Source organism: Opisthocomus hoazin, chromosome 7 (assembly GCF_030867145.1).
Source record: "Opisthocomus hoazin isolate bOpiHoa1 chromosome 7, bOpiHoa1.hap1, whole genome shotgun sequence".
In the NCBI taxonomy this organism is placed as follows: domain Eukaryota; kingdom Metazoa; phylum Chordata; class Aves; order Opisthocomiformes; family Opisthocomidae; genus Opisthocomus; species Opisthocomus hoazin.
Window position 1 is genome coordinate 32001898 of NC_134420.1, and position 16404 is coordinate 32018301.

The 16404-nt window shown below is 40.7% G+C and overlaps 1 protein-coding gene across 5 annotated transcripts in view; it reads right to left on the reverse strand.

Annotated features, from left to right (window-relative positions):
• Positions 1 to 879: 879 nt before the first annotated feature.
• Positions 880 to 16404, reverse strand: part of SPTBN5 (spectrin beta, non-erythrocytic 5) — a 102932-nt gene continuing 87407 nt past the window's right edge. For all 5 annotated transcript variants that reach the window (XM_075425323.1, XM_075425324.1, XM_075425320.1 and 2 more), the window contains exons 53-68: positions 15389 to 15601; positions 14826 to 15022; positions 14042 to 14246; positions 13105 to 13299; positions 11852 to 12007; positions 11100 to 11317; positions 9377 to 9566; positions 8231 to 8407; positions 7245 to 7349; positions 5699 to 6319; positions 4627 to 4698; positions 3331 to 3417; positions 2818 to 2909; positions 2545 to 2630; positions 1930 to 2065; positions 880 to 1191 (exon numbers count right to left, since the gene is read on the reverse strand). In XM_075425323.1, coding sequence (XP_075281438.1) covers positions 1053 to 1191; positions 1930 to 2065; positions 2545 to 2630; positions 2818 to 2909; positions 3331 to 3417; positions 4627 to 4698; positions 5699 to 6319; positions 7245 to 7349; positions 8231 to 8407; positions 9377 to 9566; positions 11100 to 11317; positions 11852 to 12007; positions 13105 to 13299; positions 14042 to 14246; positions 14826 to 15022; positions 15389 to 15601 — 2889 coding nt within the window. In that variant the 3' untranslated portion in view covers positions 880 to 1052. The remainder of the gene's footprint in view (positions 1192 to 1929; positions 2066 to 2544; positions 2631 to 2817; positions 2910 to 3330; positions 3418 to 4626; positions 4699 to 5698; positions 6320 to 7244; positions 7350 to 8230; positions 8408 to 9376; positions 9567 to 11099; positions 11318 to 11851; positions 12008 to 13104; positions 13300 to 14041; positions 14247 to 14825; positions 15023 to 15388; positions 15602 to 16404) is intronic.

Sequence of the window (16404 nt, forward strand, 5' to 3'; positions counted from 1 at the left end):
CAAAGTAAGCATTATACTTCTTGCTCAAAAGAACAGACTCCTACTGACGTGGTCATCTATCTTTATGGTACTGCTGCTGCTGCATCATGCTGGGACGTCGCTGCATGCAGTGTGGGGATAAACATTTGGCAATTCATGTGCACGTGAGACAGGTTCAGCTATTGGAATTTAGAAGAGTGAAAAAGGCCAATAGTGTAATGAGAACAAGTTGAGACAGAAAACCTAGTATAGCGCATTTTTTTTCCTTCCCCTGTATTTCCCTAAAAGGCTATTACATAATTCCAGCTCAACTCAGCTTCCCAACAGGCTCTTGTTAGTCAGCCTAGTTTTTTGGTCTTTCTCAGAGCAGTGGTCTGGGGACTAGAATTCCTCCTTGCTATCCTGTCTTTCCTCTCCTTTTACATGGAAAGACTGATAGTTCATGCATTATTTTAGTTTCAGATTCCATTAAAAATGAATAACACTGCAGGACTATTTTTCCTGGTAACCTCATTCAGAACGAATTGGCAAATAGTTAGGGAATCGTTGGTTAATGTGTTGTAAAAATGAAAGACTGTGGAGACTACAAAACGCTGCAGGAATTATATAACAAATGTCCCCTTTGAGACTTCTGCTTCTGTGGTGTACAGACCACCCAACCCTCTTAAATCTTGTCCATTGATATCTGCAAAGCTGCTTGCAGGTGGCTGCTGTTCAGTCACAGCTTGCACCTCGTGCTCTGCTCTGTGCTCCCCATTTCTGTCTCGCAGAGTCACTTCACTTGAGCTGTCTGGCTTAAACGTCCTGCTGCAACTCCATTAGGTAACTTGGAGTAGAGGTCACTTAGGTGATATGATGAATGACAGAGTCATCGCGTACACAAAAGTATACCAGCTGCAGTCCTGTTTAATTATATTTAATGGCTTCAGTAGATTTAATACATAATTAAAATAAGTTCCAAGGGTAGTGATTAACTTAAAACATATCAATACATTTCCAGAGGTCTGTGTTAGGATATAACAGTGAGAGGTCTGGTATTCATTGAGACAAATGTCATTTTTCTCCTCCTGCTTCTAGTAGCGATGGAGGGAGTTTTGTTCCAGGCTCACGGTGGTGATGGAGGCTCGTGTCACTGCAGTCCCATCTTCCTTAAAATCTCTGGAAAATCCTGCAGACTCTCTCTCTGGTTTGATTTTGAAGGAAGGCGTTCTCCTATCAACAACAGGCATCACCAGAAAATCAGGGACAATCTGGGGGAGTTTAAGTCACTGTGTATATGTAAGAACTTGTTAGGCATCTAGCTCAGCAGCAAAAATCTACCAGGCAGAGGGACTAGGATTTCACATCATCGTCTGTAAGATTTTTACAGACTCCACAGGCAACAGAAATTGATTTATGCTACAGGCCAAATTTCCCAATTTGGCTGTGGCTGCGTTTTGCGTGCCTGTGCTCAGATTTTCAAAACAGCCTTTGAGGAACGTATTCAAACTGCAACTTTAGACAACCGGTTTGGCTCCTTAAATTAGGAGGCTGGGTTTCTTTCAGACCCTGCTGGAGGGAATGTTCAGAGGAAAATCCAAGGCACCTATTGTGGATTCCTGCTCCGATTCCCTCATTTGTTGGAACAAGTCTCTCTCTGTTGAGCATACAGGTAACCCAGTCTCAACAGGTGATACAAGAATCCCTTTGGGTGTCCTAATTTTAAGTCCTCAACCACAGACAGGACATGGCTGACTACAGTGAGGCCCATTTTTAAAAACTGGCTGTAGCATATCATAAATGACTCAAATTATTTGAGGCTGGATCACACTCAAGAATAATATATTTTACTGGATTAGTGACAGGGAAGTGGGACTTTTTGATGTCAGGGCTCTCTCCCTTTTTAGGTGACTGCTATCTAAGCACAAACAGGAGAGACGTCATTTCAGCCGTGTGGTGCAGAGCTCCTACCTCAGGAGTGAGCTTTTGCTGGTCAGCCTTTCATCAGAGTCTCTGTCTGGAAAGTCCCACAGTCTTGTCTGGGAGGTCTCTGTGTTTGGAGTGAAAGGCTGCACCACCACTATGGAATGTGATCTGTTACTCTGTCCTGCAGAGTCAAAGAACACCAATAAAAACCTTCTGAGGTAGTGTTAGAGGCAGATTTGCCATTTCTGCATACCTAACAACTCCCTCTGAACATCGTTATAATTATGCTCTGGCTTCCTTTCCACTAAGCCACAGCCTAGTGAGGTGTCCAGAAAGAGATCAAAATTCAGAACAAAAGCTGTTAATCAAGATCCAAAGCAAGCCCTTATTAAAAGGATGAATATGGCCCTTGGGCAAGGCGCCTCCCTGGGAATAACCTGATGCCGGCCGCAGTGCAACTGAGAGGCTGCTTTGCAAGCCACCCTGGGCATTCTCCTGGCAGGTCATTACATGACAAGGTGGCGGGTGCCTTGCGTACTGCTGTCTAACAGAGGACAGTTCAAAATGCCGCAGACTAAGGACACCTTCTCCTTCTCTTCTCTTTCTCTCACCATCACTTGCTAAGAACACCATTCATTCTTGAAGGAAATGAGAATGTACCTATGTTATTCTGCAGTGACTGCAGCCAGTCCTCCATCAGTGTCTGAGAAGGTGCTGCAAAGAAATACTCTGCCCCATCTCTCAGCCTGTAAATAAGGAGAAGGTGAATTCTAGTTAGTCTTGCCTTACACCTGTCCTTAGGAGCGAGGCAAGCACTGTAAAACATTTCAGTTACACCTCCTAACAACATACAGTCTTAGGTGACTGTAGGCAAATACAACCATACAGGTAGCTGTGTAGGTTTTTATTAGTGCATTTCACCATAAGACTTACCGCAACATGAAGGCATTTTCTTTCCTGATGTAATTGACAAGCCTCTCACATTTGGCACCAGGAACGCTCAGGGACAGGAGCGCAGATACGTTCTGAAGGAGGATGACATTAAAACAAATGTCTTCTGCATTTTTTCTGCTAGGATTCAGTTCCATACCAACCTCCATACCAGGCTGACTACACACCCATACTATCTTTTTCTGCTTCCAACTTTATAACTAGGATCACTGAATAGGAAGAACCACAGAGGAACAATGGACTATTGTGTTATATCTTCAAGGCAATTCTTGAATAAGATACTTCTTATAAGGAATATGTTTGAAAATTTCTGAAAGTTTATTATTCTGTCTTACAATTGATGTCAGTTGAACAATGGTTGAATTTTCACTTAGCTCACATTTCACTGATTACCCCAGCCCCAAACCAAAGCAAATGTTAACTCTATTTTCTTTTAAACACATTTTTAGATAGGGAAACACAGACATTACTAGAAAGATTCAAAAAACAAATTACCTTAGATGCTTCTTTTTCATCATTATAGAAATCCAGCTTTAATCCATCAAGTTTCACATAGAAGGATTTCCAAGACCTTGAGCCTGGCTACATGAATAGAAATGGTAACAAAATCCAATTATTAGCTATATATTTCATTGGACTAATGAAATCTTTCATGTGCAGCTTCCCAGATTATGGTCACAGAAGATCTCTTAGTCATGATTATCTCCTAGAAAAACACGACCTGCTGTAGTTTCTGGTGTGGGTGATTCAGGAAGGGTCTCTCTGTGACTCAGGACTGAACAAATGATATTTGCACCAAAGCATGGTGCAAGCAAGCTCTACACCATGTTGTGGTCAGCCACATCTTTCAGAGAAGGTGGGTAATCAAAGTTACATCTATTTCTGGCCACTAAAATCTCAATTTTTTTTTCCAGCTGGAATGCTGGCCCTTGTCTGCTGGTCACAGTCTAGTTTTGTTAAGTATATGGTTTCAGTCTAACATGGCTGCTGAATTCTTCTTCATTTCCTAGAGTAACCCCAGTGGAATGCTACTGTGCAGAAGTAGCTGCTATTTCCTACCCCAGCTGTGTACCAGTGAAAGGTTAGTCTAGTGCCATGAGACCCTTCTGGATGAAGGACTCTATTACTTGTGTATATTCTTATTTTGTTATGTCAGTGAATCAAGCTGACAATCTGGTCATTCGGAGAAAAGGAAGGAAAAAGTCCTGAGGAAGGTAAGTCATAGTTTTTCTTGTTTGGTAAGGTGGAAGTTCAGTATCACAGCAGACTAAATTCAGTGTGTCCAGAAGAGAAGAATTACTAAATTTCTCTTCCAGAAGACGGAGTTCATACCAGATTAAATTTTTTAAAGAGGTCTTTCAACTTAGAAGTTTCAGAGGAAATATTCCATGGGACAAACAATCCAAGACAACTTGTTTACACGCAATACCTCAGGAAACACTCGGGTGTCTACAGATTAGTGACAAATATTAGAAAATTTCGTGCCCTGTTATGATCATTAGCCTACTGACCTGAAGTGATATTCTTTCCCAGGATGAGAATTTAGATTACAGTTTCATTCAGCTCTGGATTAAACAAACCACTTCTTCAAAGATAAACAGAAGCCTTCATTCTCTTCTAGCACAGTTAGAAATTATGATCATTGGGAGCATGGAAGTGAGGGCTTCCTCTGCCAACAAACCATGAATTTTAGTAGTAACTAAATTAAACCCACAGTCCTGAGTCAGACCAGATCTGGATTACAGCTCAAGGAGAGATGAATTAACCCAGAGTGATGGCATTTGTTTCTACCTGTTGTCTTCCTGGAAGGAGCTGGTCTCTCTTTTCTAGGAATCCCTCCATGCGCTGGTGACTTGCAGAAACCTGAGACACACAAGAACATTGCTGCTTAACTTAAAAATGGCCCTTACACTAGTGTTATAATTTCTGAAGGTCTTTCTAGATAAATTCCACACAGAGAAACTTATTTCTACTGCCTCTAGCCTTTACGTTCACAGCACAGCTAGAAATCCTCTCTAGGTTGCAGTTACATCTCTGATATACTACCTAAATGAAAAGAATTCATGTCCTTCTAGAACAATTTGTTAATGGAATTTGCTCTATCATGGTGTATTAATTAATTAACATTATTTTTATATTATTAAATACAATTCAGAATTTAAATTGCTAAAGTTATTCGTACTACCCCTGCAATAATACTGAGTTACACCAATGCATAGTGTTGTACTGGTACACTGGGATACGTGACAAAACACATTCCTCTCAAAGTGCAAGAGGGGAAGGGAACAATTTTTACCTGTCCATGAGCTAACAGTGAGCCTGGGATTTAACATCCTGCCAGGGTGAGCAAACAGGAGTTGCTCGTTCTAGTCTTGCACTTGGTCACCTCTTTGGTGTCGCTAAGTCCTGCCTCCCTCTGACTTCTAAATTCAGTGGATGCTAAGCACCACCACCTCCCACAGAGGGTGTGGGTAAATCAGCAGTCTTGACTCTTTGTGAGACAGCATCTGCTGGCTCTTGTTATGTACTCTACTGAGTATCCAGCAGCATGAATACCTTCTAGTTCAGCAAAGAAAACCAGAAAACAATACAGTTGTCAAGACCTAGGCTATAAAGCTGAGCAAATCAAAAATGCTTTTAAGCTATACCTAGCTGCTTACGTTAACTGTTTTTTTTGAAAGTTTATCAACTGCAAAGGCACATAAAATGCCTCCTGCTGTTTGGATCCACGAGTGCATCCACTGAAATGCCCACTGTACAGTGATCTTTGTGACTTTCACACAGAACCTCCTGTATTTCCTTACTTTAACTAGCATGGGATTGCAGTTTTGTAGGGAGAGAGCCAGGAATCCCTGGGACTTACTGAAGATGTATTCTCTGGTCTCTCCCAAGAGGAGTTAGACAGCAGTAAGTCTGGTGATTTATCTAGTGACCTCTGGCCAGCCTCAGGTGGAGCTGCCGTTAGTTTTGTCTGCAGGTTGGAGAAAGAGAAGCCTCTAGCACTTTTTTCCTGAGGTGATAAAAGGCTGGTGGCATACGATTCTGACACACTGCTGCTGCATTGCTGGCTTATGGGAGTAGGAGGTAAACCAGAGTGTGAAGAGCTGTGACTTTCCAAAGATGTAGCTCGTGGGCCCAACATCTTTGGTGTAGGTGGAGTGCTAATCTCACTGAGCCTCCTCTCAGCTTTCATTTCTGTTTTGTTGATGTTCAGCACTTCTTGGACTCCCCCAGCAACGAATTGTTGGAATGTCGATGGAGACTTTTCGACAGGGGAGAAAATAGTTTCAAGTGGGGCCCTCCAGGACAAGCTGGGTAAGGGCACAGATGGCAGTGGTGTTGTGCTCTTTATCGCTGTCACTTTTGGTGGTGTATTCCTTTTGTCAGATGTTTTTCTTTTCAGAGAGGGAACCCGTACAACTTTGCCTTTATCCTTCTGCTCACTCTCTTCTGTGTCCACTTGTTTCAGAAGATTTGTCTCCCTCTGTAGGACACAAATATTAAGTTTTTAAAAATTACTTTAATTGGATTCATGGGCACTTACCTAAGCTTTTTTTTTTTATTTTAAGCAGAAATAGTTTTTCAAATACACTCTTTCCTGGTACTGAATTTTAAGCCCTGCTCCTCCACTGGCATTCTTAGAGTTAGAACTGAACTTAACTGCTATGTGCTGAGCAGTATTTTGTTGCCCAAATCACGTATACTGATGGCTGTTAATGTCAAATACAGTGAACCCTGCCCTTGCCAAGTTCTCTAGAGTCTTTACTAAACTCTAAAGAAGCTATGCTTCTTTTCTGTGGCACTGCTTCTTTAAGTTTGTTGTAGGAACAGTGAGTATCCAGGGGTGTTTTCACAGAAAACTTTAGAGTGGAGGACCTTCCTCCCTTCATTTAGCCAATCTGCAAATCACTAAACAAAAGGCAGACCCATCTAAACTTATTTTTAGCCTAATGCCAAACACAAAAGTTATGTTTTTCTAGTTATTTCAGGAAAATAATTTTAAAAACCATTGAAACTGGATTGAGGAGGCTGACAATATTTTTGGTACCTAATACAATCCATTGTAGAACTCTGATGCTGGCAGGGAAAAGGCCTATCTCTGCCTTGGTCTCCCTTTATTTTCAGCCCTTTGCTATCCTCTGGCACTGTCAGATGGCTGCAGCTCCCTAGCAACACCTTGGATGAATCAAAATCTCTCCATCTGTGTAGTGAAGGATCACCCTGTTTCTCACACAGCAAGGTGCACTACACACCTCTATTCTCGTTCTCAGTTGCTCTGTCTGCAACACCTCTTTGGTCACTCATCTCAGCACAGGAGTTCATTCTTACATGGAGTGACTGAGCCCCAAACATTCAAGGACTCATATCATCCTGTCTCATATGCAGCTCATCAACCTTCTACTTCTCACCTTAGTTTTCCTGCTGAGCTGAGCAAATTTCTCCTCCTGAGCTGCAAGCATCTTCTCAAAATCATGGTGTTTCTTCAGTAATTCCTCTACTTCAGACACTGAATCCTGAATGGAAAAATTATCAGATACAGAAGTCCAAAATCAAGTCCATCGGAAGAAATTATGCTTAAGATTTTCAGACTTACCCATTCTATTTACCCAAATTATGATTGTGACATTTTTGTAATTGAACATCTAAACACCTGGTAGTGTCTGAAAAATCTTAATTTACATTTAAAAAAAGGTCTGTAGCTTGCAGTCTGTGTGCTGTACATAAAAAAAGAGCTCAAATAACAACCTTTTTTCTGAGAAGCCATGTGGTATCATGGCTTCCAAGTAGAACTGTTTATATACAGACTGAGTATTTGGATTCCAGCTTGTACTAGACACAGAGTTTATTCCTGCCCTACAATACATGCATGTTAAACCTTACTCTCTGCTTAGTTTTCGATACCTGAGTTTATGACATTGTTCTCTCATCTCATAAACCATCAGAAGACAGTCAACAATGAGAAAACCCCCAAAACTATGGATGCTGGTGTTTAAATAGGAATTCACAAGCTAGCTATCAAGCCATCTCCGCAAAACATTCTACTGCCCAACACAAGGTGGGGAAAACCCCTTTTTCCTTTCGAAACAGGCTCTCAGCATGACAGGGAAGGTTAAACCCTCTGCAAGTTATCTTATGATGTAAAAAAATGGTTTGGAATTCTTCCCAGTCTTCTACTACCCATTGGACGCCACCACTCCTGGAGTCCATCACCATGTAAAATGCAGTATCTGTCCTGGGCTCACTTCTGTAAGAGGACAGAGCTGCTGACCCTTGTAATCTCAAGGGTGCATTACAGTTTAGATTGTGATTAACTTCAGGCCCGAGCTGATACATGCTCCAAGAACCCTGTATACACTAAGAGGCATTTCAATAGCGTTGCACTATCATTACTCACCCCATAGCTAGGATCTGAAAGAAAGCTCTCCTTGGCAGCCAGCCATGCTTCTGCTTGTTCTAGCTCTCTGCGGAGCAACTGAATCTCCCAGTTTTCTTCGTATAACTCTTTCCTCATGTCCCAGCTCTCCTTTACCTTCTTCATCAGCTCTGATAGCTCTAACAGTTTATCTTCAATCTAGAAAAATAACATTTGCAAAGCTAGGAGGTGAAAAACGCAATCAGACTTTCATGTGACAGCCAACTAGTGTGTAATCTGCCCTCACCATCCAGAAGATGAACTCAGATAACTTTGTGGTGTTAAAATACTTTAGAAAGGATGCCCAAATCCTCATTTTTCTTACTTGAATTTATTTAGCCTATATGTTGTATAGGTATATATTATAATTGTATGCATATTCCACATGCTGTATGACCAATATTCTGCTATATGCTTTCCCATGGTGAAACTTTATACCCAGGTAATTTGTGTTATAGAACTAGTTAGAACCAGAAGATCCAACAAATATCTGGCAACAATGGAGAGCTTAAACTGTGGAAAGATCTCTAATTCTTTTTACCACAGGAGTAATGTAATCTTGCATAAATTCTGAAGATGTTTTTGACTATATGATCTTTGGATCCACTGACAGTATCAAGACAAGCTTGGGATCACTGAAAAGGTCAAAGTCTAAAGGTACACAGATAAGAGAATCGGAGAAATTTTAACATTCTTGCCCCTTTGGCTCTATAACATTTCTGAAGACATACGTCTTCTGGTGTACACAAGGACATCACTCCATTCTATAGTTGATTGCATTGTGATGTATTTTATCCTAGGTCTTGTGTAGTTAAATGCTAAAATATCACTTATGTGGTACATCTTTTCTGTGGAATAGCGATACCCCCCCCCCCCCCCCCCCCCCGCCATAATCAATCCAGTAACTATTCTTTTATGGTCAGCTTCAAAATCAGCTTTTAGAGGAGTAAGAACTTTAAAAGGTGTTTTCTTTTTCTACATGTCACATGAAGTCTACAGCTTTTGATAGCAGAGAACCTGATTGTTCTGTTTAGTTCTTCTGTTTTGAGAGACAAAGCTGCAACTCCTGTCTATTTAATGTCTTCTTTGTTCATTTTTGTTTGTAAAATATTTAACTCATCAACACACCTCCACAGACATGAAATGTCCATTCTTCATCAGGTCACCTCCTGCCCGCTGCATTTCTTCATATTTTAGCCACTGCTTCTCTATCTCACGCTTGTATTCCTCATGACGCTTGATAAGCAGTTCAGCTCCAAGGACATCATTTGCCAGTTCCTCAGATATCACTAGTGCATGCATCTCATTGGCCCAGGCCCTACAGAATAGAGTCAAGAGCGTAAAAAGGGAATGAATCTGAGTCTGTTGGATACACAAGAATGCACACATCCCATGGCTGTGGATACATGTATACAGACTTCTATTTGCTCCCTAAAGATATGAATATACAAATACAGTGATGAAGGATCACTCATGCATCTATGGATTTTTATAACCTGATATAATTTTCCAAATACTGTTTCAATACACAGCCTGTTAAAAAGGCAGCTGCGGCATCTATACATACTGAAGCACTGCACATTCAAATCCTCAGAAAGAACTGTAACTGCAAATGCCTAGCCTGTACATATTCACAGTACTTTTATGCATGGTACAGGGACACAGAGACTTTCAGATGTCAATCTGACCTTATCACCATGCATGAAAGTACTTCATATGGATACAGAGCACTCATGCAAAACAGCAATTAATAGATACTTTTTCAGGAAAATTTTCTACTCCAGGAGCCTCAACTGGCATAAGGCAATGCATCTTGATTTAGCTGAGCTCAGTATCTATCCCTTAGCACAGTAAATGTCCAATACTCAGCGGTAACCACTTCATTGTCTTTGTATTTCTACTCCTGTCATGGATTAACTCTTTCATTAACTACACTTAATTAAAAATGTCCATATTTGTTCTGTGAGAACTCCTGTTTACAAAACACAATTTCCATCAAAAATGTATCCATTTTGATGAAAGTGACATTAAAATAATAACAATAATTTAATGTTCATCTGCCACTTTGAGTATAGCATATTTCCATTAGGTATTTCAATGTTTACATTAGAAATGCTTGTATATAAGTTTATAGATACTTTGGAATGATTGATTTAAACAAAATGAGATATTTAGGTCAACATATCTTTTTTAGAAACTACATTTTGTAGACGCTTTAAACATTCAGCATTTTGTTCTAATTCAGATTAAAAAAGGAAAAAATATTGTAGAATTTCCTAGCAATTGAATTCTTGCAAAAAACAAACTGCTAATAAGAACAGACAGAAGAGTGTGTGCATATGGGCAATGGCATTAAATACATGTGTGCGAAACACCTTCAGCACTTGAGGAAGTGCTAACCTATTCTAGAGGCTTATCTTTAATGGAGTTGCTTTGACTCTGAGAAAAACAGGCACTGGTGTCTGGACAGGTGTACAAATTACTTGACTATCCAGCAGAGACTTCCCCATCTTCCTAAAGAATAAACAGTATTTTTCAGCTGGAATTGTAAGACTACCAAATCTATCCAGAGAGACTGAATTCTCCAAGACTGTCTAGAAAATAGTCTAAAAATGGGGGTTTGTCATGTACACTGTGCTGAAGGGGGGTGGCACGGTCACCTCCGATGTGTGGTAAATTCTGTGAAGTGCTGTTGAGAAGATGCCACATATTATTATTCAAAGAGATTTGCAAGCAAGCTGCAGAGCACCTGGGACAGGAGTCAAATAACTTACAGGTATAATTTAGAAAATCCTACACAGGAAAGACAAGAAATAAGGCCCACTGCCAAACTCAAGGGGCCAACACATACATCAGCTCCCTGCAGTCATTGAAGTAGAGCTGGACTTGTTCTGCCTGGCTCAGTCTTGCCTTCCTCTCCAGAAACTTCTTGTCCAGGTTTTCCCAGCACTCATCCACATCTGTGAGTCTCTCCATGATGTTTTCCTTCACTTGAGGGTATGTGCGGCTGAGGTGCCACGCTTCTCCCCGAATCCGTTCCAGCTCTTTTGTGATGGCCCCTAGATCTCTCTGGAACAGAGACAGAATGCATTGCAAGACCAAGTCACTACGTGCATTTATCAGCAGCATATTTTAAAGATGGTGCATATCTTTTCATGGCACTGGCTGCACAAATGTTGGAAATACGACTCTGTCAAGACTTTTCATATCAGTTTCCTCCTAATGCCTTTTAACATTCATCATCAAACATCAAAGAAGTTTCTTCAGATGTGACACACTGATTATTTTGGTAAGTGTGGAGCTGAATTCTCTTGTAGTTCAGATGACATCTTTGCAATTATAGTAACAATTAGGATTAGATTTTAGAAGAGAAGCTCATCCTTAGAAGCAAAAGCATTAATAATATAATATCACAATGTTAAAAGCAGGAGGAAAAGGCCCCGCCTTCTGTGAAGCACAAAGAATATTTCAGGGTGTAATAAATGTATCTCTTGTTGTCCTGCAAACAAGGCACTTGAGAGGATTTCAAATCAAGCATTAGTTGTCTTTTTTTTTTTTTCAGTTTATGCTTTTCTGTCACTGCTTCATGACAGATCCCCTTACCTCGACTCCCTCAAGCTGGCTGAGAAGTGTCTGTACGCCTGGAAGATCATATCCATAATCTTCTATATCCACCACTGCCTCTTTCTCTTGCATCCAGCCCTTTACTTCATCCACATCATGATCGTACTGATGAACTTGCCAGGCTGCCCTCAGATTCTGGAATAAAGAAACATTTCAACGGTAATACGATATATCACATATATATCATGCATATATCATGCAGCACAAAAAAGGACAACTCTAGTATGCCCTAATGCAGTGCAGATTGAACAAGAGTGGGAGTGAAATGCCTTCCCAATTAAGTCACCTGAAAGTGAGGTGTTCAAGCTAACCTAATTTCCCCAAGTTCTGTTTGTCAATGGAAAGAAATAGATGTCTCCAAAGAGCAAATTATCCCCACATAAGATGCATGATCAAGACAGAGAGCATGAATTGCCCTCTAAGGGTAGCTCTCTCAATCATAGGAAGTGTTGTAAAAAATTTGCTTGGAATAGAGGACTGCACTGCAAACAGTGAAAATCAGAGAAGTTAAGTGCAAATCAGGTTTTCTGAAATAAGAAGATTAAAAAAATGTTCTAATACTATTTTACATTCAAACTATACATTAACAATTGTCATGCATTTACTGCTGCTAACAGACAATAGTGGGTTTGAGCTATTTCATAAATAAAATGTGTATGTAACGGTAGTGAAAAAAAGAGTTGAAGACATCTGACATTTTATATTCTTCTTAAAGCAAACAAAACAGTTGAGTTCTACGTGTCATCTCTGCTTTTCCAAACACATCTGTGACTGCAGTTTCACGAAAGGGAGGAGCTGATTTAACAGCTCTATCACCTTCTCTCCCATACCTCTTCCCTGACTTCAAGTAACTAACTCAGCAAAAAAACTTGGAGAGTTTTCATCGTGTTTAATAAGCTGAAGTAGTTCAATAAAGAGTCCAATGTGTGCCAGAGCCAGCCTCCTATTAGGGGTAGTAAACCATTAGATTAGCTTAGTTTTTCAAGAAACCAGAGCTAGCAGTGCATTAAGGAAAACAGAATTACTCTAGGCTAATAAATATCTTTCAAATATAAGCCTTGCCAGGAACAGTGGCTATAAAGGGAAGTGGATCAAGAAAGAATAGAACAGAATACAACCCATTGCTCTTATAAACCTTGAGTTTCAACATGAGCAATGTACTGGTTTGGGAAAGGAAGGACATGGGAAACTGCAGGGAACCCAATGCCCCAGTTTTTTCATGTATTTCCTACCTCTGTCCTTGCCTGGATGGCATGGCATAGATTCTCCCATGTCTCATTGATATGCTTTGTTCTCTTCTGGATGATGTCCATCTTGCTGTGGCCCTCCTTCTCTAGTTTAGATGCTAACTCATTTAAGGAGACAACTTTGGAATGTCCCAGAGGTTTCACCTCATTTACAAAATCTTTAAACTTTTTCTCCAGCACCTGTGGGATAAATGGAGACACAGACTTAGATGTAAGAATTTCTGCCTACCTCTGTGAGAGAGAGAGAAGGAATCACTTTCTCTGTACTGTTTAACACAAAAGTTATGTATTGCAGTCTACAAGTGCAAATCACTTGATAAACCCAGATGGTCTGGAGTCAGAAGGTGGCATCTGTTGTCTTGCTCATTTAACATCTTATGTCACAGAGAAAAATCACCCACATCCTGACAAACAGATGCTGCCTAGATCAAAAGCTAAGAAACATAACCTGTTAGGCTGTCCACACATCCAGCAGTTGTTGAGGAGTGGACACTATGAATTATACCTCTCTGCCCTGAGGAGAAATTTATACTTGAAATCAGCAGCTAGACACACTAACATCCCAGTGTTTTCCACTGAAATTGTTACAAGACCATGGCCCTAGTCATGTCAAATTTTTTAGGCCCTGTCAAATTTATAATCACGGCCAGCAGTTAAGTGTGCTGACCTCACCTTATCCCAAGAAAAAAAAAACAAACAAAAAACTTTCTGAGGCACCTACTTATTCTGTTCTAAGGTGCTACCTCAGAAAGCCCTGTAAAAGCAGACAGAAACCAGTCTTGAGTCCTTGCTGCAGAGATAATTGATTGGCTTAGTTTTTGTCACTATAACATGCTTCACTGTCAGCAGCTACACAAAAATTGCAGCAAACATATTGGTGCTTTGTCACATAATACATACACTGCCTTTTATTTTCTTTTACCTCAACATCGTCTAAGTCCTGCCCATAGTCATCGGACTCTGCTACAGAGTGTTTACTGGAAAGCCATGCATCCACCAGCTGGAATTCTCTTTCAAACTGATAGAGTCGGAATTGCTCTTGCAGGTGTTTTCTCTGGGTCTCAGCCTTCTGTAGGAGAGACTGATAGTCTGCTAGGATCCCCTGGAGCTTTGAAAGTATGGCTGGACTGCAAAGAACAAGAATCAGAAGGTATATCTTTGTTTTATTGTTCTTTTTGAACATTGCCTTTTCTGACATGTTGAATTTGCAACACCTTCAAAATACAGAAGATAACATCATGGAGTAAGTTATGCCAAGCTGTTAAAACCAGCTAATTCAGGAAATAAAAGTATCTCATATGAGTGGCTGCTCTTTTCACTTCCTCCTCCCCAGATATAAAAGCAAATTGGCAGTGAAAAACAGTCAGCTCTCAAGAATGTCCATTTCCTTTCCCAAGCAGAGTGGTTTTCCGCCTTTATGGTAAATGAGAACTAGATGACAGTTCCTGGGGAAAGACAATGGACAAAGAAGCTGATCTGCGCTAATTGGCCTGCTGTTAAAAAGCAACAGTCATGAAAACATTAAAACAATCATCAAGCTTTTGGGGGGCTAGGTGTGTGTGATGGTGGTGACGTAGGGATTGATGTCCCCTTAAGTCATATTTCTGAATGAGTCAAACAGCTATTGAAGGTTGAATTTCTCCCTGTTTGCCTTCTCTGGGCATTTCTGTTAGACCTGGAGCAGAAGTCTGTTTTCACTTTCCTACCTCTCTGGGCTGTCTTTGTTTATTAAGCTGGCACCTGTCTCCTGTACTTTCTCGATCCGGGGCCTGAAACCATCCATGTCCAGCTTGGTAGCTTCAAGTTTACGAAGCAAAGCTTGTGTGGATTCTTCATTCTTCCCACAGTCAGAGGTCTCCAGAATAAAGCTCCTCTCTGCCAGCCACGCCTCCACCTCCAGCAGCTGTATAAAATACAGGGATGAGCCTGAACACAGCTGTGATTTGGGTCAAGACAAAGAAAACTGGAAAGCAGTGGTGCCCAGACACATCAGTGAAAACAGAGAGCAGCTTAGGTGGCTTCCTGTAATGCAGTCTAGGAGACACTCTTCAAAAAAATGTGTACCTAGAACCCAGTAGTTATAGTAACATGTTTATCCCTCACTGCAGTTACTGTTATTTCTCCACTGCATCCACATTTATCAGATAGGAAAACTCAGGACAGCATGAATTCTGCTCCTATCTCAGCCCTTGCATACATTCAACAATATAGGTATCAGTTCTTTTAAACAAAGAAAGACTAAAACAAATCTCTCATGAACCACCTTTACCTCATTCAGGAACAGATGGGCCTCATATGACTGCATGAGCCGCTGTCTCCTCTCTTGAGCCTCTGCCTTCAAGGATTCTACAGAAGTCTCAAGCTCCTTCAGATGCTCCAGAATCTTGTGAGAGGCTGAGTGCCCTCCCCTTACCAGTTTCTGTCCTGTACTGAGCACTGCTTTGGTCAAAGCATCCCGACTGCTTATCTCATTCTCCAAATTCTGGAAAGAATGAAGAGTAAAATGACAGACAAAAAATAAAAGCTATGGAGATTTTTATACCAGATAATTCATTTAATTCCATTACATTTAATTCCATTCATTTAATTCCATTACAAATCTGTTTTCTATACACAAAGATGGGCCAGAGGTGCAAAGTCTGAGTGAATGTTCGAAGTGGAGCAGAGGAGTATTTTGGGGTGAAGGAGTGATTATAGAAAACAAATACAGCCATGAAGTTTGAACCTTGGTGCGTATCCACCTCAGAGTGTGGAGGGAAGAGGTTCTAACCACAAACCTCTTGTCTGTAGATTCCACTGAAATATACCCACTTCCACCCTATCACACAGTGTTTCTTGAATTAAAATGTGTCTAGGGAAGAACAATCAATTCACCTGCTCAACAGTATTTATCACTTGCCAATGCCTTTGTAGAAGATGCAGCTCTGCATAACAGCCGTTTGAAACACTGTGGGCACATACATTACCAGGCAGCCAAGACGACAAGGAGAGAAAAAACCTACCTGAACCAGTCCTCAAAGACTTTACTTGAAATTAATTTTTGAAGCCTGGTAGATTTTAAAACCATATACATACCTCCATATATCCCCTCATATGGTATTTCCCTGGGCGGGCAAGGACCATGCCATCAATTTGTCTGTGGGTGAACGTGCATTCCACGGCTAACTATGCCTGAGCACCTGAGCTCAAACCCATCCCACCATTTTACAGTTGTTCTGTTTATTATCATTGCTATAAAACAGGCAGTTTCAGAGGGAGACAGCAGTGCTGTGTTGATGTAGAAGA